The sequence below is a fragment of the Pipistrellus hanaki genome (genome assembly GCF_964339955.1).
Source record: "Pipistrellus hanaki genome assembly, chromosome: 7".
NCBI classification, from domain to species: domain Eukaryota; kingdom Metazoa; phylum Chordata; class Mammalia; order Chiroptera; family Vespertilionidae; genus Pipistrellus; species Pipistrellus hanaki.
In genome coordinates, this window is record NC_140509.1 from 15,028,919 (window position 1) to 15,052,343 (window position 23,425).

Below are 23,425 nucleotides of genomic sequence, written 5' to 3' on the forward strand. Positions count from 1 at the left end.
TGAAAGGCCTGGAGCTGGGGCTAGCCTCTGGCAGAGACCACTGTGGCAGCCATGTTCCCAGGAAGCCAGGCCACTGCCGCCGCACTGTTCTATGGTACCAGCTTCATCCCAACAATGCCTCCTTCTGAGTCTCAAATAGCTGCCAATAAGGAAGAACTTGGTTTCTAAGATCAAGTCCTTCCTTATTAACATCCATCAGGGAATGGTTGGTTATTTTTGACCTGTAAGTCCCAAAAGAAACTTCAATAGTTCCTTGTGCTGCTTAAAACACATGCTAACACCTAAACCAATCCATATGGGGAGGGAGGAAGGAACCAGGGATAGGAAGTGAGGATTGGCTTAGGGAATTGTACTCCCCAGGGTCAGAGTTGGGGGTGGAATCAGCACTGCAGGCATATGGTACAGTTTTCATGCCGGTCCTCTTTTTTAGGAACAGTAGACACCTATTTAAGAGCAGTCCCTGAGAAGTGGGGTGGGGGGAGACACCAGCCCGAAGTCTCCTTTCTCGCCATAGAGAAATCCTGCACCATGGAGGGGCCAGAGATCAGAGATTGTTGAAATTCTGCTCAGAAAGGAGCATATTTATTTTAGCACTTTGGCCTATCAGAGTCTCAAAAGTCACTCTTGAATGGCTTCTTTTGTTCTTCAGAGACTGAAACCCTAGGCTCCTAATGAAGTGTCAAAATGAAATGGCTAAGAAGTTAATGACAGCAACTGGGCCAGGGGTCTCACAGCTCCTTTGTGTGAGTTGCTGCTCCTTAGTAAAGCAGAACGAATAGAGAAGCATGGCTACAGATTCACAGAGGGTTCTGGCAGCCTGGCTCCGAGTCCTGGGATTAACCGGATCTACCCTGCCTACCCTCATCCTATCCACTTTATATATCCACCAGGACATGTTCACACTGTGGTGAAAATGTTAGGTAACCACTGTATAAGCAGATGCAATTCTATTTACCAACTGGAGTTGAGGGGATGTATTAGTTTATGTAACAAACTAGAAGCCCAATGCATGAAATTCATGCAAGAGTAGCATTCCTTCCCCTGGCTGCCGGCACTGGCTTCCCTCCGGCACCCGGGATCGGGGTTTCCCTCTGGACGCTGACAGGCACCCAGAGCCTGGGTTTCCCTTGCAGCCCCAGCTTGGTCCGGAAGGTCATCCTTCGGAAGGTCATCTGGAAGGATGTCTGGTCTAATTAGCATATTATGCTTTTATTATTATAGATTCCTCAAAATGTGGGCTAGGAAAATTGGGTTTGCAATTGTAATATGAATAAATAATACAATAATTAATAAATAATAATACAAGAATAAACTCTATTCTGGGTATTCACAACTGTAAACCTACTTTTGCCCTCCCCATATACTGAATTTGCAACATGTCGAGAAACACCTAGGGATCTCAGTTTGCTCACTCCTCAAAAGTGACCAGCTAACAGTACTTCTCAAATACAAGATTGTGTAAAGCTATTTCATTAGGGCACAGTTATTAAAATTACATCATCTTTAAAACAAACATACAGAAACAACTGTGCTCAGAGCCTCACAAACCCCAAATAGACAACTGACTTGCAACCATTAACATACAGGTCCATTACATTCCTATGACTATTTCCTCTCATCTCTCCTAAAACTTTGATACCACTGCCTGTGGGGAAGGTGGGCTTTCTTCTATGCCGTTTATTGATTATTCCCATCTAGGCCAGAGAGCCCCTTTAAATGCCCTGAACTCCTATGGCGATTATATGACTCACCTGGCATTGCTCAAGTGCTATCTTATGCAGTTAATCAGGCTTGTTTTCCACGTTGCTATGTTTCATCTCCCTAACTACATGATATGCAATTCAGGAATGTTATGTTTCTTTGATTCGCCTTGGTGTTTACTAAAGTGACTTAAATTAGACTATAAACTTTTTGAGGGAAGGGACTTTGATCCCTTATTTTATTTCCCAATGTAACTCCTAGAGCTCTTCCCTGAAATACAATATATTCTCCATAAATATTTATTGAGTGAAATAATAACCATACTAAACCAGGTGCTCAAGAGGTATTTGTTAGGTTGAATAATACGACTACCAATCTACTATCAGCTGGACCTATTTTTGGATTAATTTTCCAAAAGCTGTGTGATTTTCATTAGTAATTCAAAACACATCCATGACTTTGTGGCCTAGTACTGCCCTATGACACAGGTGAGAGCCACGTACACACAAAAGGCTGGAAATCGGTTTCTGTTCCCAAGGAATCCATGCTTCTTTTCCATTTCTCAAGGACTGCAGCTGTTCTCTTATATACCCTCTTCTTGTCTTCTTGTCCAAGCATGCCTTTCCAAGTGGGGTAATCATGCCAACAATCACCGTGACTATTTTACACTAGACTTTAACCCCTATCAATTAGCACAATGAGACAGCCACCCAGGCATCCTCATGCATGGATGGGAACCAGGGAAAATCAAGGCTGCTGGCTTGGTGTCCCAGAGATTGAGTCTAGCAAGCACATTCCTTTCTGCCAAGATCATCTACTCTCAGAGACACCCACATGACACTAAAATTCCCTTGTCCTGTTTCTCCATTTAGATGGACAGTTTAGGAGGAGAATGTCCATTGTAGTGGGGCTCTTCATTTTGCATGCTACCAATGCTGAAGTCTGGGAGTTCATGCTGCTTTCTCCTGCTCTTCTCTGGCGTTAGAATTACTAGGAAGGGTTCCCTTGCTGTGTGTACCCAGCTTCAGGAAAGTGCCCAGCAAAGGGTTCTTCCTCCAAATGCATTTCAGAACTATTTGGAGTAGGTACTACAGTTCTTCCATTCCAATGTTTCTCTGGCAGTTGATGGCAGCACTGAGTACTTACTTGGTAAATTCAGCAAAATATTCTGTGTTCACTTGTGGGAGGGGTTCTCCTGCTGTCTCAGCAGCCTGGACTCCCAAGGGTGACAGCTGCAAGGCCACAAGACTGTTCCTGATGAACTTTGATTGTCAGAAACTTTACAGGCAACTTTCTCTGACTCACTGCGTGTTTGGTACATGAGAAAGTAAATTGGCTCCTGATACACAAACTAAGAATGGGCACGATTTTCTGGGGATTATACTAAGTGTTTGTGGGATTAAATTTCTATCACAGACCTAGATTGTATGACTCAATTGGTCAAGTGTCCTCCCCTGCACCAAAAGGTTGCTGGTTTGATTCCTGGTCAGGGTATATGCCCAGGTTGTGGGTTCAATCCCAGGTTGGGGAGCATGAGGGAGGCAACTGATGGATGTTTCTCTCTCACATGGATGTTTTTTTTCTCTCTCTCAAATCAATAAAAACATATTTAAATCATTTCTAGTGCAAAATTTCTACAGTTTCTATATAACATACTACTGATTGAGCTGAAATGTCATGATTCTCTGCATGGTATCCATTACTCTCAAACCCAAGCAAATGTCTATCAGCCTCAACAGATATTACACTAATGTCCTAACAGCTCCTCTTAAAAACAATAGTCATTGATTGACCACTGGCCCATACTACATGCTCTATTGTCACGCATTTCATACCTCAGTTTAAAATATTTCTAGGTCAGCTTCAAAGATGGTTATAATAAACTATTTCGTTGCAATTGAAGATATATACTAAAGGAACATGAAAAAGGTAATATTCTTTTTAGAAGATCTACTCTTACAAAAATGTTACTTAACAGTGACAAAAACAATAAATGCGTTCTTGGCTTAAGAACTGCTTATCTAAAATAAAAATAATAGTGGGGGGGGGCAATGGTAAGATATGTACACATATAATACCTTAATTAAAAAAATGAAAATAAAATAAAAATAATATAAGAAGCAGGTGTGTGTGTGTGTGTTTGTGTGTGTGTGTGTGTATGCTGCTATTACTGTTGTTTTCCTTTGTCCTACTCTGCTCCTAAAGTATTGGATACTCAATTACAGTGTTCACCTTGGAAGTTTTCTGGTGAATATGTCAGCATGCTTTCAGCTATAAACAATAAGACCTTCAACTCATCTGCCTTAAAAATCATGAACATTAATTATATGTAATAAATAAATTATTTTATTATTATCCTATCTAATATTGAGGGAATATGCTAATTAATCCTCATGCACTTGCAAAATGGTGGCGTCCACAGCCAATAAGAAGGGAATATGCTAATTGACTGCCCTATCCTCAAAGATGGCAGCACTCACAGACACAACATGGAAGCACCCTGTCCCCTCAGTCCCACCAGGACAGCAGGTGTGCAGCAAGGCCAGGCCTGCCCCTAGGTGAGCCTGGCCACTCCACACACCTGCCTTAGATGGTGGCTGCCCAGCTGCCCAGGGCTGGCCCGAGGTACAAACAAGCCTCAGATGGTGACTGCCCAGCCCCCCAGGGCTGCCCAAGGCTCAGGTAACCAGGGCCAGATAAGGCTTGTGCTGTTGGCAGTGGCAGCAGTAGAGGTGTGATGGGGTGTTGCCTTCCCCAGATTGTCAGATTGCCTACAGCCCCTGAGGGCTCCCCAGACTGAGAGGGGGCAGGCCAGGCTGAGGGACCCCCTGCTCTAGTGCATGAATTTTCATGCACTGAGCCTCTAGTTATTTATAAAAGTGAAAACATTTATTATCTAGCATGACAGGAAATAGATGAACTCCTCAAAACTGCTGGTTCAGTGACACAATAATATTACATAGACCAGCTTCTCTCTATATCTCTGTCCTTCACTCCATAGACTCCACACTATCATGAGGCTGTTTTACTTGAATATGCTGCTAATAACAACTGGGCTGCATGCTTCCTGTTCACATCCAAAGGGAAAGGACAAAGTGGGCCTCTCTCCTCACCACGGAAGAAAAGTCTCTCCTTTCAATCTGATTGGCCAGTTCAGATCAACTGCCCACGCCAAATAGTGTCCCCAAGGAAACACTATGTAACAATTTGCTTACCCTTAGGCTCCTAGAAGAACTTCTAAAAAGAGAGAAAGAATGATCATGGCTGGCTGAGACTAACTAAAACCATTTGGAGGAGGTGGATATTACTCAAAGCATATTGATAAACATGAACCAAAGGAGGGGTAGAGAGGATGCTGTGGAGAAAGTCATAATTGCAAATATGGACGGACATTACTGTTCCAACAAGAAAGACAACTGACTTCTTAAGTTAAGAAACTAAAATTTTTCTGATATGCAATTTTTAAAGGCTCTGTACATCCAATGAGTGAGATTCTGTTCCAAACAGGTGCCAATAATCCTCTAATAACCTCTAATAGAATGGTACCAATAACCCCCTACCAGAATCAGCAGCAACGAAGAAGTGGGGCTTGTTTAAGGCAGAGTGCAAGTTTTACGAGGCCAGGGACCATGTCTGCATTCCCCACTGCTCTGTCACTGAGGCTTAGAAGAGGGCCTGGAACAGGCGAGATGTTAAAATAAAGTGTCTGCTTAAACACATAAATATTAGATATCTTTCATTAAATGATAAATACCTGCCCCAGAACAGGGCATCACACTACAGAGAAGTCCTGGGTGCCAGATTAATTTAACTACCAAAGGTGTCAAAATTTTTTTTGATAGAACCAAACTAACCCACTAAATAAAAGCCATTTAGTAAGCTGCTGCTATACTCCATGCTAATGATATTTTGCACTCTCAACAAATGTCTCCGAAAAGGCTGTTGTTAAAGAAATATTACACCTGCCCAGCAGGCATGGCTGAGTGATTGAGCATCAACCTATGAACCAGGAGGTCATGGTGCAATGACTGGTCAGGGCACATGCCCGGGTTACAGTCTCAGTCCCCATTGTGGGGCATGCAGGAGGCAGCTGGTCAGTAATTCTCTCATCATTAATATTTCCACCTCTCTCTCCCTCTCCCTTCCTGTATGAAATCAATAAAAATATATTTTAAAATAGAGAATCATTATACCTCCAGTTTTATCTTTAAAAAAGGTGAAACTCAAACGCCTTTTGAGTTATTCTTCTATGAGAGCTGAGCATCTGAAACATAAACCTTGAGCGCCTCTGGCAGCTGGAACTGGAATACTTTGTTCTCCTATCAGAAGCCACTTTAGACATTCCCACAAAGACATCCCACAAGATGGCCAACCAAACACGGTCTCTGGCTTGCCCTGTCGTTTGATAATAAAGAAAAGACAGACTGAGCCTGAGCTCCCCCGCTCCGCGCCAGCATCTCCCCCATCTCCACGCAGACTCTGTGGATGAGCGTGGCCCGGCTGTCTCACTGACCTTCCTGGACACTGGTACTTCCCACTTCCAAAGGCCACGAAGCCGTCCAAGAAAGCATGCTTCTCTAAATTTGCCTCTTTCCAACGTTCCTGTGGGAAGAAAACATTTTTTTTTTCCAAATCAGCCTTATATAAATAAGCTTAACTTTATTTCTCTAGGCTAAAAATGACCTTGTACAGCTAATCCTTGCATATAAAGTTGCAGGCTTGTTGGTCATTTTTTCCGACCTGTTATTAATATCAGCCACGATTACGCTTTTGGAACATAACTAATAAATAAAATGGTTTAAGAAGAATTCTGTTAAGTGGCAAATGTAGATGACGATGTAAATCAACCCCAGGACGGACTCCAGAGAGGAAGAGTGTTTACAGTGGGGCCTCCGGCTCCATCCTGAAACTGCTCTTGGTGATAAATTTAGTAACAGACAGCTGCTGACAGCCCTGTTGGAGGGAGCCTGCATGCAGAATGGATACATCTGGATGCCATTTTTGACAGTTTCACCTGAAGGCAGAGAGTAGATCAAAGGGCCTCTTAAGATGCTGTTCAGCCCAGACACTCCCCCAATTCTAAGAAACAGCAGAACACAGTTTTAATTTGCTTCATTTTTATTTTTTGGGCTCCTCGGAAACCAATAATGAGAACAATTGTCTGAAGAACATGAACTCGGTCTTCTGTCAGAACTAGGCATGTTTACTCTAACATGCTCTGCTGGTTTCAGATAAAAATTTATTGTAAAGTTGCTGAAGCTTATTCCAGGAACTTGCCTATCTGATTTGTTATACATGTTATGCCATATTGCAAATCTAATCTGTATTTTCACCTTTGTTACTAGAGTAATATGCTGCTTAATGACACAGTCCTAGTTAGTTTATGAATACATACTCCTGGCACAAAAATAAATTAAAATAAAAAGAACGATGTATATTGAAAAAAAGGAGCTTACGGGTTTGAACAGTTCCGGTTCAGGAAAATACTTTGGATTTCTATGTAGCCAAAATGGAGACAACATCAACAGGTCACCAGAAGGAACAGTGAAATTCTATGATAGAAAAATTGATTTCAATTTATTTTTTTGAATTCTGTTAAAAAGTGTTTGGGTCATTAAAAACAATGCTATGACTATATTCTGGTGAAGGCACATGCATTTTATAATTAATGGTGATAAACTTTAACTCTTTCCTGGGTAGACAATTCTATTTTCCAACATGGGAGATGACTAATTTATAATTCTTATTTTTTAAATATTCTTATTTTTTTTTTAAAAAAAACTTTTAAAGATTTTTTTTTTTTTTTTAAGAGAGAGAAAGGGAGAGGGATAGAGAATAGAAACATCCATGATAAAGAAATATCATTTCTGCCTCCTGCACATCCCCACTGGGGACTGAGCCTGCAACCTGGGCATGTGCCCTGACTGGGAATTGAAGCAGTTACCTCTGGGTTCATGGGTCAACACTCAGCCACTGAGCCACACCATTTGGGCACTGATTTCTAATTCCAATGATCAGTTACTGAATATATATATTTAGTTACATAGGGGAAATATTTGATAAATGTGAACATTTCAGAAACCAGTATAGGTCCATTCTAATGCAGTTTTTGATGTTCAATGCTGAGGTTTGCAGCAAGTGTTCTAGAAAAACCTAACTCTGAGATAGGACATTGGCCACAGCACTAAGGACAGGGGCAGCAGGTGTCCTGCCCCTGAGGTCAGGGCAGGCCCAGTGAGTTCTTTGTTTTTTCATTCTTGCAGCAGCTGTTAGGGCAGAAGGAATATGAAGAAGGCAACTAGTTAGTAAGACACAGGACGAAGCAAGTGTGGTGCTTTTATTTGATGGTTTTGTGTTGGATGCTGTGGTGATTGTGGGGCTGAGCAGTGGGATTCATTCGACAGGAGAGTCTGCACAATCCTCCTGCATTCATGTTAAATAAGCTATCCCAAGGAGTAAAACCATCTCATAAAATCACCTTTACATCACCGCGCTCTGGAACCACAGGGCAAAGAGCTCTCCTATGGTGTGTGATCTCTAGGTAGCTACCAACTTTACAGAGAGGGGCCGTTTTACTGGTAATAGCAACTCCCACCGCCAAATATCGGAAGCCACATCTATTTAACCCTGAATAATTTTCAGGTGTCCTCAAGATATCTGCAAAACACGAAGCTCATGCATCTAGAAATAACACCTTACAATTAAAAACATGTCTTCTTGTGGTAGTAGGAGGTTGAGTAATGGGAGAGGTCATTAGTTTTTAGCCCAAGAGAACCCCCTGTTGGCTCTGATGGGAACTGAATGTTGCTTGAGTTTTGTAATTTCAATGCCAGGACAGCTGGATAGTTAGATCCAAACCTGGGAAGAGAGCAAGGCTTTCTGGTGCCCTCTTTACCATTTTTTTTTTTTTTTAAGTTGAAAGAGATCGGTGAGATCCCAATTTGTGTTCGTTTCCTCTGCAGGAACTGAAGCTAGAGAGGTCATGCCTGCTCTGAAATCAGCTGGGGGCAGGGCTGGAGGCAGTCTGCCCTTCCCTTCCCACCAAGCAGTCTTCTTTAGAGACAGTTGACCTGTGATTATGACTTGGAGGCTGCTGACTGCTGAGTCCCACAAAGCCAGCTAATAAAGAAAGACGTCAAAGGGGACCTGGATAACACCATTAACATCAGCAACAGGGAGGAGACCAAAGAGACATGCCTCTTGGAGCAGCAAATGCCAGGCTGACAAATGGCATAAAGGGATGCGTGAGCTGGTTGTATCAAAGGAACCCTCTGAGAGAACAGATATCAACATGCCCAGTCTAAACAGGCCCTGCCATTATTTGCAGGATGGATGAAGGGACAGATCAAGAGGGAGACAAAACAGTAACGACTGGAACACAGACCACTAGCAAAGAGAAGTCACAACTTGGTGCAATGATAACGGCATCTCTCAGGTAGACAGAATGGAACCTGGCCAGCCCACCACATAGGGATGCTATGAGGCCAAATGAGCTTCTAGTCTGGAGAGGAACGAGAAGGAAGGGCTCTCTGCTATATCCTCAAGAAGAATTCTGAGAGCTAAGTGGGTGCAGGAATGCAGAATATGGAAGAGAAGGGAGGAGTCCTATAAAGACAAAGCATCAGCAGGAGAAGGTCCAGAGCACCTGGCTTCCCTCCTAGCTCTTGGCCAGGAGCTTAGCTTAGCTCTTAAATAGTCTTAGCTCTTAAGACTATTTATTTCTTCCTATTGTGTAGTCATTGTGAATAATTCCCTCTCCAATCGCTGTTTAATCTTTCATTGGCTAGATTAAATCATAATTAATCTGATCCTTTTCTAATGTTTTTCCTAGTATAAATGCCATCACTAGAGCCTTCTTCCTAAAAGCATTTTTCATACAAAATCGTTTAACAGAGATATTCAGAAGACACAGGACATGAATATTTTAAGGCTATTAATATCTGTAGCTTAATTGCTTCCTCAAATTTTGTAAAAAATAAAAATATCTCTAACTTCAACATGAACATGTCAATTTCATTACCCTCTTATCTGCTAGTCTGACATTTTCAATAGGCAAGTTTTGATTGCCACCTAAAAGTTTATGTCTTTATTGAGCATTTTCCATGTTGTTTTCTTCTATAAACTTTTGTGCATTAATCTAGGTAACCCTAGTGCTTTACTTATGAGCTGTAAATTCTTTATATATTAAAATTATGTCCCCTTGTGTTACAAATATATTGCTATTTATTCTTAATTTTTGGCTTACATTTAGTCTGGATTATACTTTGCAAAATAAGGCATGTTAATTTTTAATATGGTACATTCAAACCTGTTCATCTGCTTTGTAATTTCACTGATTAATCCTAAATTTATAATAGTGGCTACAATATTGGCTTTCTCTACAACAGTGACTTTTAAAGGTGGGTTAGGGATTTCTAGGAGTCCCAAAGACCTTTCCAGAGCATCTGCCAGGTCAAACATCACTCTTGAGTAAAAATACTCACTCTAAGTACAGGATACACCAGTGGATTTTAACATAACTTACTACCAAAATTCACTGATATATTTTCAGATTGCAACAAACTTATAAGAAAATACCACTGAGTTTTAGTGTAGTATCAAAGAACAGCCACACATATTTGAAAAGGCTACTAAAACACTCCTTTTTTGGCTACATGTCAATGTGAGGCTGGATTTTCTTCATTTCCATCAATGAAAACAATACATCACAATAGACTGATTGCGGACACATACATTGGAATTCAGATATCTTCTATGAGCAAGACATCAGATTTACAAAAATTTAAAAACCATGCTACTCTTCACTTTTTATGTTGGAAAGTATGTTTCTCAAAACTGGGCTATTAATTTAACAAGTAATAGAGTTTCTTGTTCTTTTTAAATTAATTACTAAATATATCCTATAACAATTTCTCAGCTTTGGTTTCTAATACAGTAAATATACATAACTCACACAGACAAAAGCTATTTGGGATCATCAATAAATTTGAAAAATATAAAGAGACCCTGAGACCAAAAGTTTCAGAACCACTATGTTAAAAAAAAAAAAAAAAAAAAAAAAAAAAAAAAGGTACCCACTTTTATTTATTTATATTGAGAAATCATTTGTGTATTTGTTTAAGGGAAATTTATAACTTTTTAAAAATTATTTATTGTTCAAAGTATTACATATGTCTCCCTTTCCTCCCACTAACCTCTCCCAGCCTGTCCCCAAACCCCAGGACAGGCCCTCACACATGTATTGTCTGTGTCCAGTGGTTATGCTTATATGCATGTATATAAGTCCTTTGGTTGACCTCTTAACCTTCCATCCACCCATCTTCCCCTGCCTTAGCTAGTCTTCCCAAACCACATATTAATCTCTTCCCTCTTCATGAACTTATAATTATTTATTCTGTTAAATTCTTATGTATAAGGGGTTTTGTTTCTTTGTTATCTATTGAATTACTCTATTGTTCTGACAATCTGGTCTGACACCAGTGTGATGCCATTTTAATTGTTTTAATACTTGTTTTAATAACATATTTTAATAGTTTTATAACATTTTACTACCTCAAGAAGATAATTAATAGGCCTTACTTATTCATATTTTCCAATACTACTTTATTATTTGTTTGGTATTCTTGCAGATTAACTTTGTACTAAAAATATGAAAACTTGAAAAGAGAGTATAGGTAGAAGTTTAAGAGTTTTCAAAAGGTGGCATAATAAAGAGAAGAAAGAAATTAATTAAATCCAAGAAAGCAGACAGTTGTTAATTTTAATAGAAAAGAATACAAAAGCAAAAATGAACACTGATACTCTGTTCAGACTACGCAGGGGAAGAGCAGTGGGAGAATACTTCTAGCATTCATAGCAAGACACCCTGACCAGCTGTCCAACAGGAGGGAAAATATGAATGAACCTCTGTCACTGCTTAATACAGATAGTTTCCTATGAAATGTTTTCTTTAATCCAAATTCTTAGGAACGAGTTAGTATATTCAGCAAAGGCATAGTGAAAAAAATGAAAGCCATACACATAATTGAGAATAGGGAACTGATTAAAAAACTTAGATTCTGTCAGTATATTAGATTATTATGCTGCAATTCAAATGGTATAGATGTCCTTTATTGATATAGAAAATTATTTGTGATCTATTATTAAGTAAAATAAAAGCAGACTATAAAAAAATTAACACAGTAGGACCCCAATTGAATTTTTAAAAATGCACACACTACAGGAAAAGAAAATCTGAAATTATAATACCAAAGGTAATTATAATACCACAGGGATAATCTTTGTCATGAGATTATTAGCAATTTTTTATTTCTTCTTTCATCTTTTTTTGTAGTCTCTTGTTTTTTTCTAATTACCATTTATTACTTACATAATGAAAACTCTGCAAGTTATTAAAGTTAGAGGCTCATCTCCCCAGGGAGAAATCCAGGTGCTTGTGGGCTTCCTAAGGGGAAGGCCACGTTTACAAAAGAAACAGTGAGTGCAGGAAACACTGTACCTTTTACACCTGCGAAGACCATGTTGTTGGAAATAATGAAAGGAAGGATGGTGACATTCTGGGAAGATGCAGCCTGAGCACAGGTCTCTGGGCTGCCCCACCACCGAGACACCATCACCGCTACTGGGGTCTGGATGGAAAGTGAACAGGTAGTAAGTAGCCTCATGTCCTCTAGAAGAGTGAGTGTAAGGAAATGGAGATATGAGACTAACAATGATTTAAAATAAGTTCTTGATTTGTTTTAGATATCCATTATGTCTAATTAAAATATTTTATCCCATAGATGTTAGACTTTATAAGAGGGTTGTATATCATGAATCATAAGTGTATTTATACCCTTGGACCAGTAATCCACTAGTAACACATAATTCAAGCATAATCATTATAAAAAGAAAATGGCCCTGGCCAGGTGGCTCCATTGTTGGAGTGTCCTCCATCGCACCAAAAGGTTGAAGGTTTGATTCCTGGTCAGGGTACATACCAAGGTTGCAGGTTCAATCCCCGGTCAGAGAAGGTATGGGAGGCAACTGATAGATGTTTTTTTCTCATATTGATATTCTCTCTCTTTCTCTTTACCCTTATCCTTCTCTCTCTCTCTCTCTCTCTCTCTCTCTCTCTCTCTCTCTCTCTCTCTCTCTCATCAATAAACATATCCTTGAATGAGGATTTAAAAAAAGAAAGAAAAGAAAATGCACTCTGTACAAAGATGCAAGTAATTACCACATTAAAAAATGGAAAAAAAAAAACCCCACAAAGGAAAGCAATCTAAATTTTCAAGAACCAAGAAATAATTAAATATTCAATAAGCTATTAACTCTATGATGATTATGTGGCAATGAAAATAAATATGAAAACTCCCTAAATGCATAAAAAGTAAAAAATAATGTTAACAACTTTTTTTAATGACATTTACACTATGACGAGAACTAGATTTATTTACTGATGTAATACAAAGAGAATGTTGGACAGTTGTTACAGTACAGTCATGGGGTTGTGGAGTTGTGTATGTATAAGTGTATATGTATAGGCATGTGTTTGAGCATGGATGTTTCTTTTGGTAACGTTGTTGAAATAAGTAAAATTAAATTTTAAGAACTATGTGATGTTAACAGCCCCAACAATCTGACAGGGATATGATGTTAAAAGCTGCAACAAAAACTACCCATTTAAGGGCAGAAAAGGAGTTGAGGGGGTGGAAGGGGTAGTGGAATATACAGTGACCATATCAGTATCAATGTTAAGCTCGACCAGCAGACTGAGTTGCTGGTCAACAGAGAAGAAATTTTATGCTGAAAAACAAATACATTTGTGTCAGCATGCTTATGTAAAATAAAAATACAAGAAAAGAGAACATCAAATACAAGAAAAGAGAAATATTCAAGGAAATGAAAAGTAAAGTGAAGCCGAAACTGGTTTGGCTCAGTGGATAGAGCGTCAGCCTGCGGATTGAAAGGTCCCAGGTTCGATTCCGGTCAAGGTCATGTACCTTGTTTGTGGGCACATCCCCGGTAGCGGGTGTGCAAGAGGCAGCTGATCGATGAATCTCTTCCATCGATGTTTCTAACTCTCTCTCCCTCTCTCTTCCTCTCTGTAAAAAATCAATAAAATATATTAAAAGAAAAAAGAAAAGAAAAGTGAAATAAGCAGGAGCTAACATCTACCCAGTGGAAAACTCCTCCTGCGGAGGGGACCAAGGGGCCCAGGAGACAAGCTTCAGGTGGTGGCATAGGAGAAGCTAAAGGAAAAGAAAGAGGATGAGCACAGAATCCCAAGGGACAAAGTAGCGTTTATGTGAAGGAAGTAGAATTGGGGTGTAAGTGTAATTAATCAAATAAAGATAAATGAACAGCATGAGAATCTCCAAAGGCAGGATAGCAGGAGCCAGAAGAAACATGATCTCAGAGGAGGTGAGTTATATTGGTTAGAAAGTTGTGTGTGCCTAAAAGTTTTTGGTTTGTGTCTGGGAAGGAAATCTATTTATGAAACAAATTAAACACTTCTCATTATACAATCACCCTGTGATGATCTCAGATACTTAGCTAATGAAATAGCACAGCCAAGTGTTATGTCTGAGAAGAGGGGTGCAGAGCTGCCATATATGTGGCAGGCAGAGCGAATGGTTAAAGAAGCACAAGGTGAAATGTGTTGAAACCACATAAACCACACTGAAACTCACAGGAGAGAGAAGAAATCCAAAAGCAGCAGGAAAAAAAAAATTGTGTAAGAACTTAGATATAAGAATCCTTATGGGTTTTTTCTTCTTGATTCAGTCATGGGAATGGTTAGTACAGATAACCATTTAATTGATTTTTTTTAATTGATTTGAGAAAGAGAGAGACATGGCTTTGTTGTTCTTCTTATTTATTCATTCATTGGTTATTTCTTGTATGCGTCCTGACCAGGGATTGAACACACAACCTTTGTATATAGGGACAACACTCTAACCAGCTGAGCTACCTGGCCAGTGCCTGAAATGCAACCTTTAAGGGAGAGCAATTGCATTCTTCAAAAAACCTGAAGAATGAGACAGAAAGAGCAAATGAGAGAAAAATAAAGGAATTAAGGAAGAAAAGAAGAGAGCTATACTGCTGACCTTTTCTTTTCTCTTTCATAAGGAAATACATGTGATGGGAAGGAAGAAAAAAATGGGAAGAAAGAAGAGTGGATGAAAGAAAGGAATGTGAGTGCTTATGAAAAGGGTACAGGACAAGCATAAAACAGCTTTGAAGAGACTGTCTTGGTTCAAGAACCAGACAAAACAGTACAAAATAAAAAGTGAAGGAAATTACAGACCAATAACTCTCATGAGCCTGGATGCAAAAATCCTCAATAAAATGTTAGTAAAAGACACTAACAATGTATAAAAAATTATATACATCGTGATCAAATGAGGTTTATTCTAGGTATCTACAAAAAATCTACAGTCAACATTATACTTAACAAGGAAAGACTAAATGTTTTCCCATAAAAATCAGAAACAAGGCAAGAATATCTGCTGTCACCATTGTAATTCACCACAGTGCTGGAAGACAGAGCCAATGCAATAAGGCAAGAATGCAGGTAGGAAGGCAGAAATTAAGATATTATCTACACAGAAGCTCCTAATGAATCTACAAAAATACTTCTATGACCAATAAGTGAGGTTAGCAAAGTTGAAGATACAAGGTCAACATACAAAAAATCAGCTGTATTTCTACAAACAAGTAATGTAAAATTGAGACTTAAAACTTGAAAATATACCATTTATAAAATCTTAAAAATAACTGAAATATTTAGGTATAAATCTAACAAAACATGTATAGATCCTGTGTAATACAATAAAAATGAAGATGCCTGCTGGCAGATAAATGATTGTGTAATTCAAATAATTATCTCCTAGCCAGAATATAAACGAGGCTATAAAATAAATAATATGAGTGTGCAAAAGTAAGTTTATAGTTTTTATAAAGAAAATAATAGTTAATATATAATAATACAAGAATAAACTGTGTTTCACATACATAGAACTGTAAACCTACTTTTGCCCCATACTGTAAAATGTAAATATTTATATGTGTATATATTTATTTTTGTATATTTATGTTATAAACACGTATAATGTAAATAAAAGTGCAATAAAATTATAGTACTATTCAGACAAATAAACATGTTGTTCTACTTAATTGCACCAAGTTGTTTGACTATTTCCTCTGAAAGCATATTCTTTTATACTCTTAAAGTAATTAAGAATTTGATTATTTAAAAGCAAAGACTTTAAAATCACACTAAAACTAAATCCTGTAATTTATGTAAGATCAGCCAAACAAACAACATCTCTTCTGAATTTAGCAAGTTGCAACCTTTATAAAATTTGGGTGTTGTTTTTTTTTGTTTTTTTTTTGTTTTTTTTGTGTTGTACCACTGCAAAATGTTCTTGGTTTGAATCCAGGCACTCTCATGCTGTGTGTAAAAACAGCCAACAAGAGTGGAGGTCTGACTTAATGTGATCTTGCAGGCTCTAAGTCAAATCATTCTGAAACAATATTTTGTTCTGCTTGATTGACTCAGCAAATATTGACCTGAAATTCTGCCATGTACACATACCTTTCATGGTGCACTTCAGAATTTTCTCCTCCTCTTCCCATAAAAAGGACCTCTCTCCCTCACTCGGATGCTGATTGCTAAAATCAATTATCTGTTCCCATATCTGTGATCTGTGGTCTGAAACTGTCTCTAGTTGGAACTTCTCTTGCACATGAATTCCTCAACCTATGGCTGCTCAGCAGTGAAAATATTATCTAATCCACCTGCTTGATTGAAATAGGATTATACTAATTTTAACACATAATCACATAGCCAAAATGATTATTAAAACATTATATTGTAGCTAAAATCTTCACCAATGGAAAAATACCTACATTGACAAAATGTTGCTGTACAACTCTTGTTAGTGATCTATTACTAGGTCATTCCGTGCTACTGGAATTTAAGGAATTATCTAATAGTATATGGAAAAGATATATACATTTTTCCCCTAGAGAGATTATTTTAAAGCCAAACCAAAGCTTACCAAAATTTTAACTGGTTTCATCACTTTTCTAGTAATGGCACCCGGGGCTCTTAAACGAATTGTTTCCAAAATACACCATTTAATTAGAGGGAGTTTCTTCAAGTCATCCTCAGACACTTTAATCTTATCTTTACCTGTAAAAAGAATTTAAAAAGAAAATGGACTTAAAGCGACCAGGAAATGATTTTAGGTAAGCTCATAAACATAGGTTAGATACTACCTCTTACAGCTAGTGTCAATATTACTATTACTCTTTAAATACCAGCTTTAGACATTTATTGCTTCTTACTTACCAAGATAAAATGTATGGCATAAAAAACGAAGTCAATGTTGCTTGCTTGGTTCTCACAATCCTATGTCTGTCAAATGACTAAGACAGGCCCTGTCAGAAAGGTGTTCAATTTTCACCCATTTCATACTTCCTTGTCCAAATTCTCATGTCACTTAAGGAAACAGCAATAATATAAGACTGACGTCAAAAGTACAAAGAGCCGAAACCGGTTTGGCTCAATGGATAGAGTGTCGGCTTGGGGACTGAAAGGTCCCGGGTTCGATTCCGGTCAAGGGCATGTACCTTGGTTGCGGGCACATCCCCAGTAGGGGGTGTGCAAGAGGCAGCTGATCGATGACTCTCTCTCTCATTGATGTTTCTAACTCTCCATCTCTCTCCCTTCCTCTCTGTACAAAATCAATAAAATATATTATATATAAAAAAAAAAGTACAAAGAATATGTTCCAAGAAATCAGAAATACCAATTAGAAAGGACATATGCACCCCTATGTTCATAGCAGCACAATTTCCAATAGCTAAGATTTGGAAACAGCCCATCAGCAGATGAGTGGATTAAAAACTGTGATAAATCTACATAATGGAATACTATTCTGCTATAAAAAAAAAAGTAGGTACTTTTACCATTTGCAACAGTATGGATAGACCTGGAGAGCATTATGCTAAGCAAAATAAGTCAGTCAGAGAAAGATAAATATCACATGATCTCACTTATTTGTGAAATATAATGAACAACATAAACTGATGAACAAAAATAGATCCAGGGACAGAGAATCACTGAACAGACCATCAAACCTCAGAGGAAGGCCGGGGAGGGTGGTGTGAATGTGGGAGGAGGAGAAGTGTAAGAGATCAACCAAAGACTTGCATGAATGCATATTAGCATAACCAATGGACATGGACACTGGGGCAGTGGGGGCTTGTCCTGGGGGGTGGGAGTGGCTGGGGAGAGGTGGACGGTGGAAAGGTGGAAAAAGGAGACATATGTAATACTTTAAATAATACAAAAAAAGAAAAGAAAAAGAAAAGAAGAGAAGAGAAAAGGAAAGGAAAGAAATGAAAAGAAAGGAAAAGAAAAGAAACTGAAGAAACAATTGCCTGGAGTACAAAGTAAGAGATCTGAGAAGCCATCTGGCTTACTTCTTCTATCTCTTCCCTGCTGATTCATTTAAGTTTTTGCTTATTTTTAATCATACATTTCAGAAGTTTCCCCCCAAAATATTAGGAAATGGGTGATGAGACACATGTATTTCATCTGGAGTGATGATTCCTCAAACATAGGTGCATCAGATGTTCCTAAGGTAACATGCATAGCTTAGCTAATATTCAGACCCAAGGCAACTGAAAAAGAATGGAGGCCAATCTCTTTATCATCCAAAGTATGGGCAGGGCCTTAAGTCAGATTAGTCAACTTAGCTAATGATGGTATTTCAAGTAAAATGTTTCCATTTTGAAAGTTAAAACAACTTAGCTTTCAATTGGTTTTGCAGTATATGCTCAATAAACGCTAACAACATTGTCAGTTAAATTAAGTCAACTTTCCTATCTGCTTCCCAACTGTACTGGGAATGGCTGGGTAAGAGTGAAATATAGGGTCTCAAGCATGTCTCTCCTACGTTCTAGATGAGGCTTTTCTAAAAGCAAGCCCATCTGCATGAGAGATGGGTCCATGGTGCCTGGGACACTATGTCAACACATGTGGAATTCCTGGAGAGTTAGAAGCAAATGTCTTTGGTTAGTAGAGTCTGGGAACCAGGACTTTTAAACTCTGGTTCTACTGATCTCCATAGGGGTGCCTAGACACTCTGTTAAACTCGATAGTTTCTTGACACAAATAGGGACCAGGGCTGAGTTAGGCTCTACAGGGTTACAACAATGAAGGCTTCTTGCAACACATTTAGTATCGTAGGAGGTAAGAGACAAGCTCATAGTTAACCGGTACACCACGTAGGCAAGGAAGCTATTCTGTGAGGTGTAAAATATTCTGAGAGTGAAAGGCAGGGATGCTCACATTCAACTGCAGGTAAAGCTAAATATTCTATGAGTATCTCCCTCTAAAGCTACAAATATAATTAGTTCCTTGTATAAGTAGATCTCAGTAAATACATATTGAATTAACAAATGGCCCAACTTCTACATGGAGAGATGAATGGTGGATATTCTAGGCAAACAAAAGATGAAGAGCAAATCCCTAAAATGTTTGGACTCTTAACAGTGAAGATTCTAATCTCCTTTTATTTTATTGTACTATCTTTTATTTATTTTTCTGACCTCTTTTGAGAAAAAAAAAGAGATATTTTAAGAGTTATTATTAGAGTAATTGAATTATAAAGTGCAAAAATGTTTTGTGTTATGTAATATAGAAAGAAAAGCTTCTTTTGAATTGAATATAATATTTAAAATCTATTATGACCTATAAAAATATGAGAGCTGCAGACTACTCTTGGAGAACAAATGTTTTGATAAAATATTTTTAGTTTCTCAAAACCCAATGCTATGTGGGAAAAGCAAGGTAGTATTCTTGGATTATTCAAAGGGAAAAAAAGGAAATATGCTAAGTTTTCAAACAACATCTTTAGGTTAAAGACCTTTCTTATTATAACTCTTAGAAAAGGCTCTGTACTCATACTGTGCATATTTCAATGCACATCTGTGGTTTGTTCCCCCAGCGTTTTGACTCTAAAATTAGGAGGCTTCACTTGGAAGCATGCCAAGTTCATCATCAAGTGCACTAGAGCCTAAAGCCACCCAGGACCAGTGCAGAAGACATCAGGGAAGAAATCATGGGTGATTTCGGGTAAAATTCAGAGACTATCGTTTAACCGTGGGCATAAATGCAATGAAAGTCAAACCAAATATTAGGATATCTGAAATCAAATAAAAGAAGTAACGCATTAACTATAAATTGTATTTGTTAAGGTTATATAATTGATTAAAATTCTATTATTTCACCCATTTATTCACTCAATAGAAGTTTGCTTCATATCTGTTAGGTGCTAGCCTATGCACAGATGCCATCAGAGACAGGAAGATAACAATACTAATTCATTGAACACCTAACATCACAGATACTTCGGACCACTTCACTTATTTCTTATAACTATCTGCCAGCTATCAAGCCTCAGAGAGGTTATTGTGTGTAAAGACAAGCCCCTGTGCTGCAAACCCATGTCTACCTACATTGAAAACCCTTGCCCTTGGTCACTGTGTCCCATCACTTCCCCTCAGAGGAGAAAGGAAGGAGAAAAACACAGCCATTGCCTTAAAGGAGCATGGACACAAGGACCCAACATCATATCTAGATATAAATAACCATAATAGAAGTTTCACAAGAGAGGATTCAAGTGTCAGCTGTGTTCGTTGCCTCCTGACTAGAATTGGAGTTCCATCTCCTAGTAAGCCTGCAGGGATGAGGGAGGCTCACCTAGGCAGAAAGAAAAGGCACTTACATACCAAAATTAATTATAAAAAAAATGATTTCTTAACTTAAAGAAAATAAACACAGATCAAATAAATCACCAAAGTGTGACAGATGGCTGTAATATTACATAAGGGTTTAACTAATAATTTTGGGGAAATAATCCATGTTTTGAGAGAAAAGAAAAGAATGATAGATATTTGTTGAGTCATTCAGACCTTTTGAGATATATTCTAAAAACAGAGTCAGAAGGTGGAGTTGCAAAGTGGGGTTGAATACTGAGGACCCCTGTGCTTCCACAAATGAAAGACAGATGTAGATGCTATCAAGGGACACATGGGAAGATGAAGAAAAGCAAATAATAAGTTCCACTGAAATTTAAACAGTGCATCCCTCCACATCCCCTCCACCTCTTTCTTTGCTTTTGAAAGCATGGATTCTCAGTTGTTTGTTGTTCTCTGCTGTGAGTTAAGCTTTCCTTTACAGCAGCTGCCTTTTCATATTCATAGAGCAGCTTCTTTAAAACACTTAAAGGTGTATGCAAAAGGTCATAGCACACATGAAGAATGAACCTGGGGTAAAAATGTATGACATAAAAGTGGAAAAATAAAGAAACTCATGTAATAGCCTTAAGCAATGATTCCTATCAAAATTTGGTCAATAAATTTGCGTCCAAAATGTTATGGTAATTTATTTAAAAAGCAAAAGTCAAATAATGAAAATTAGTGTTTATTTTAGATTGTTATTAGGGAAGTTATGTAATTGCTTTGAAAAAGAAAGCACTTCTATGACTTCTATTAAAAAATAATGAAGCAATGACATCAGCTGTAGAAAGAGATTAAGGGCAAGAAACTAGTTTTCTGGCATATTTTCTCAACCACAGACCTCAAGAAAAACTTCTGGAAAAATAATCCATTTTTAGAGAACAGAAACAAAGCTAAAGAGAAATAGTAAATAGTTTATAGTAATCCACAGGGGAATAAAATCAGTATCTTACATTCTTCCCTTCATTTCAGGAATTTTAAAAACTTCAATATTTTAAGTAATGTTCAAAAGTTCAATTTTTAAAAATTATACCTCTATTTTATGCCAGGAATATAGTATATAATAAAAGGCTAATATGCAAATAGACCGAACTGCAGAACAGCTGAAACAACTGAACAACCAAACAACTGGTCACTATGACATGGGCTGACCACCAAGAGGCATGTGTGGAGCATGGTGGGTGTCGGCCACAGTGTGATGATAGAGCAGGTGAGCAGGGGTGCCAGACCATGGTGGGGGTGCCAGTTGCTGTCATTGGGTGAATTTCTGGTGGTTACTGAAAATTCTTTGCTTCTGTACACCGCAGTCCAGACTGGCACTTGCACCTGCTGCAAGCACTGGCCACACTTGCTCCCACAACTGTCAATAGTATTGTAATAATATGGACGATGCCAAGTGAATACTGGAAATAAAGGGTGGTGGAGGGAAGGGACCACGTTGTAAAGTATATAACTATCTAACCACTATGCTGAACTCCCAAAACTAGGACAGGGAGAGACCATAATTGAGAAACAAAGAGTAGTAGAAATAGGATACTGAATGTAAACTGTACCTGAAAAATACAATTTTAAAAATGTACTTGTTTAGAAATTTGTTTTCAACTTGAGCTGAGCCATGTTTCCCATCCCTAAGAATTAAGGTAATAATAAACTGATAAGCCATCAAATAAAAAGGGAGGTGCTGTTTTGGTTTTAAGAAGGGAGTGACAGAGAGATTACTGGGCAATGAGGCCTGGATAATAGAACAGGACTTCACTTGCATAAGAAAGTTGAGCTTTTAAAAATGCAGCCTACCATGAAGGGAGTCCTTCCAATCTCCAGTCCACCACCTCCTCCTCCTTTCTCCTTGCCCCCCTGCCTTTTCCTCCTCTCTCTAGCAGATGCTTGATCTGATTCTGATCCTTCTGCACACAGTACAGGGCAACTCTAAATTTATGGCATCTGAAGACATAGAATGGGAATTTATTGGGTACCTATAGTAGAGAGTATATGTAATTTTTTTTTAACACACACACACATATACATGAGGGAGAGGAGAGAGAGAGATGAAAAATGTAATGAAGTAATTAAAGAAAAGAGCAGAACAGATAGATCCCTGGAGGTTAGCTAGGTCCTGCTGTCTCATTCAGATATCTCACAGAAACCTCTGGAATGTGAAGAAAGGGCTAATAAAAAGAGGTCCAGTCAGGCAAGCTCCAGAGGTGAAAAGACCCTTCTCAGAAACACATGGCTTGCTACAAAAGATAAGCTACGTCCACTGTGATTCTGCACCAACGGTCATACACCAAGGCCATGAATCAGGCACAGGCACATGAATACTACTCCAGGAATATTTTCCGAGTATGCACAGTGTATAACTAGAGCTGTAGTTTAGGAACCAATTTGAAATGGAATTAAACTGGAAATTGGATCTAAGCATCTTACTTCAGACATGCTGAGTAAAATTTGGCAAGGAGATTTATTCATTTGTGTCATCAACTTCATAGCCAGACAACCTTTGGTTCAAATCATGGTTCTACCATTTACTAGCTGTGTGGTCTTGAGTAAACAACCTAATTGGTATTTTATTTCCCTCTTGTTTAAAATGGTGGTAAGTAATATCATCCTTTAGAAAGGATGATTCCAGGATTGAGTAGGTAAAAAATCACTAAGAAGAGGGCTTAGTACTTAGTATGTGCTCAGTGAGTATTAGCTATTCTCGATCCTCTAGAGCACGTGTCAAACACAAGGCCCGCGGGCCAAATCCAGCCCGCCAGGCCTTGCAATGTGGCCCGCACCGCGCTGTCATCACTGCACTCCGCTGTCAGTTTATGACATTGTCAGTTTATGACTGTTCAGTAAACCATTCGGCCCGCGATTTAGGCTGGATTTTAGATTTTGGCCCCTTCTCTGATTGAGTTCGACACCCCTACTCTAGAGTAATCCT

The 23,425-nt window shown here is 38.4% G+C and overlaps 1 protein-coding gene across 1 annotated transcript in view; it reads right to left on the reverse strand.

The window, feature by feature from the left end:
* CYP39A1 (cytochrome P450 family 39 subfamily A member 1) overlaps nt 1–23,425 on the reverse strand; it is a 72,582-nt gene that overhangs the window by 14,344 nt on the left and 34,813 nt on the right. The window contains exons 8-10 of the mRNA XM_084889829.1: nt 16,749–16,882; nt 7,158–7,253; nt 6,215–6,303 (exon numbers count right to left, since the gene is read on the reverse strand). Of these exons, the coding sequence (XP_084745955.1) occupies nt 6,215–6,303; nt 7,158–7,253; nt 16,749–16,882 (319 nt within the window). The remainder of the gene's footprint in view (nt 1–6,214; nt 6,304–7,157; nt 7,254–16,748; nt 16,883–23,425) is intronic.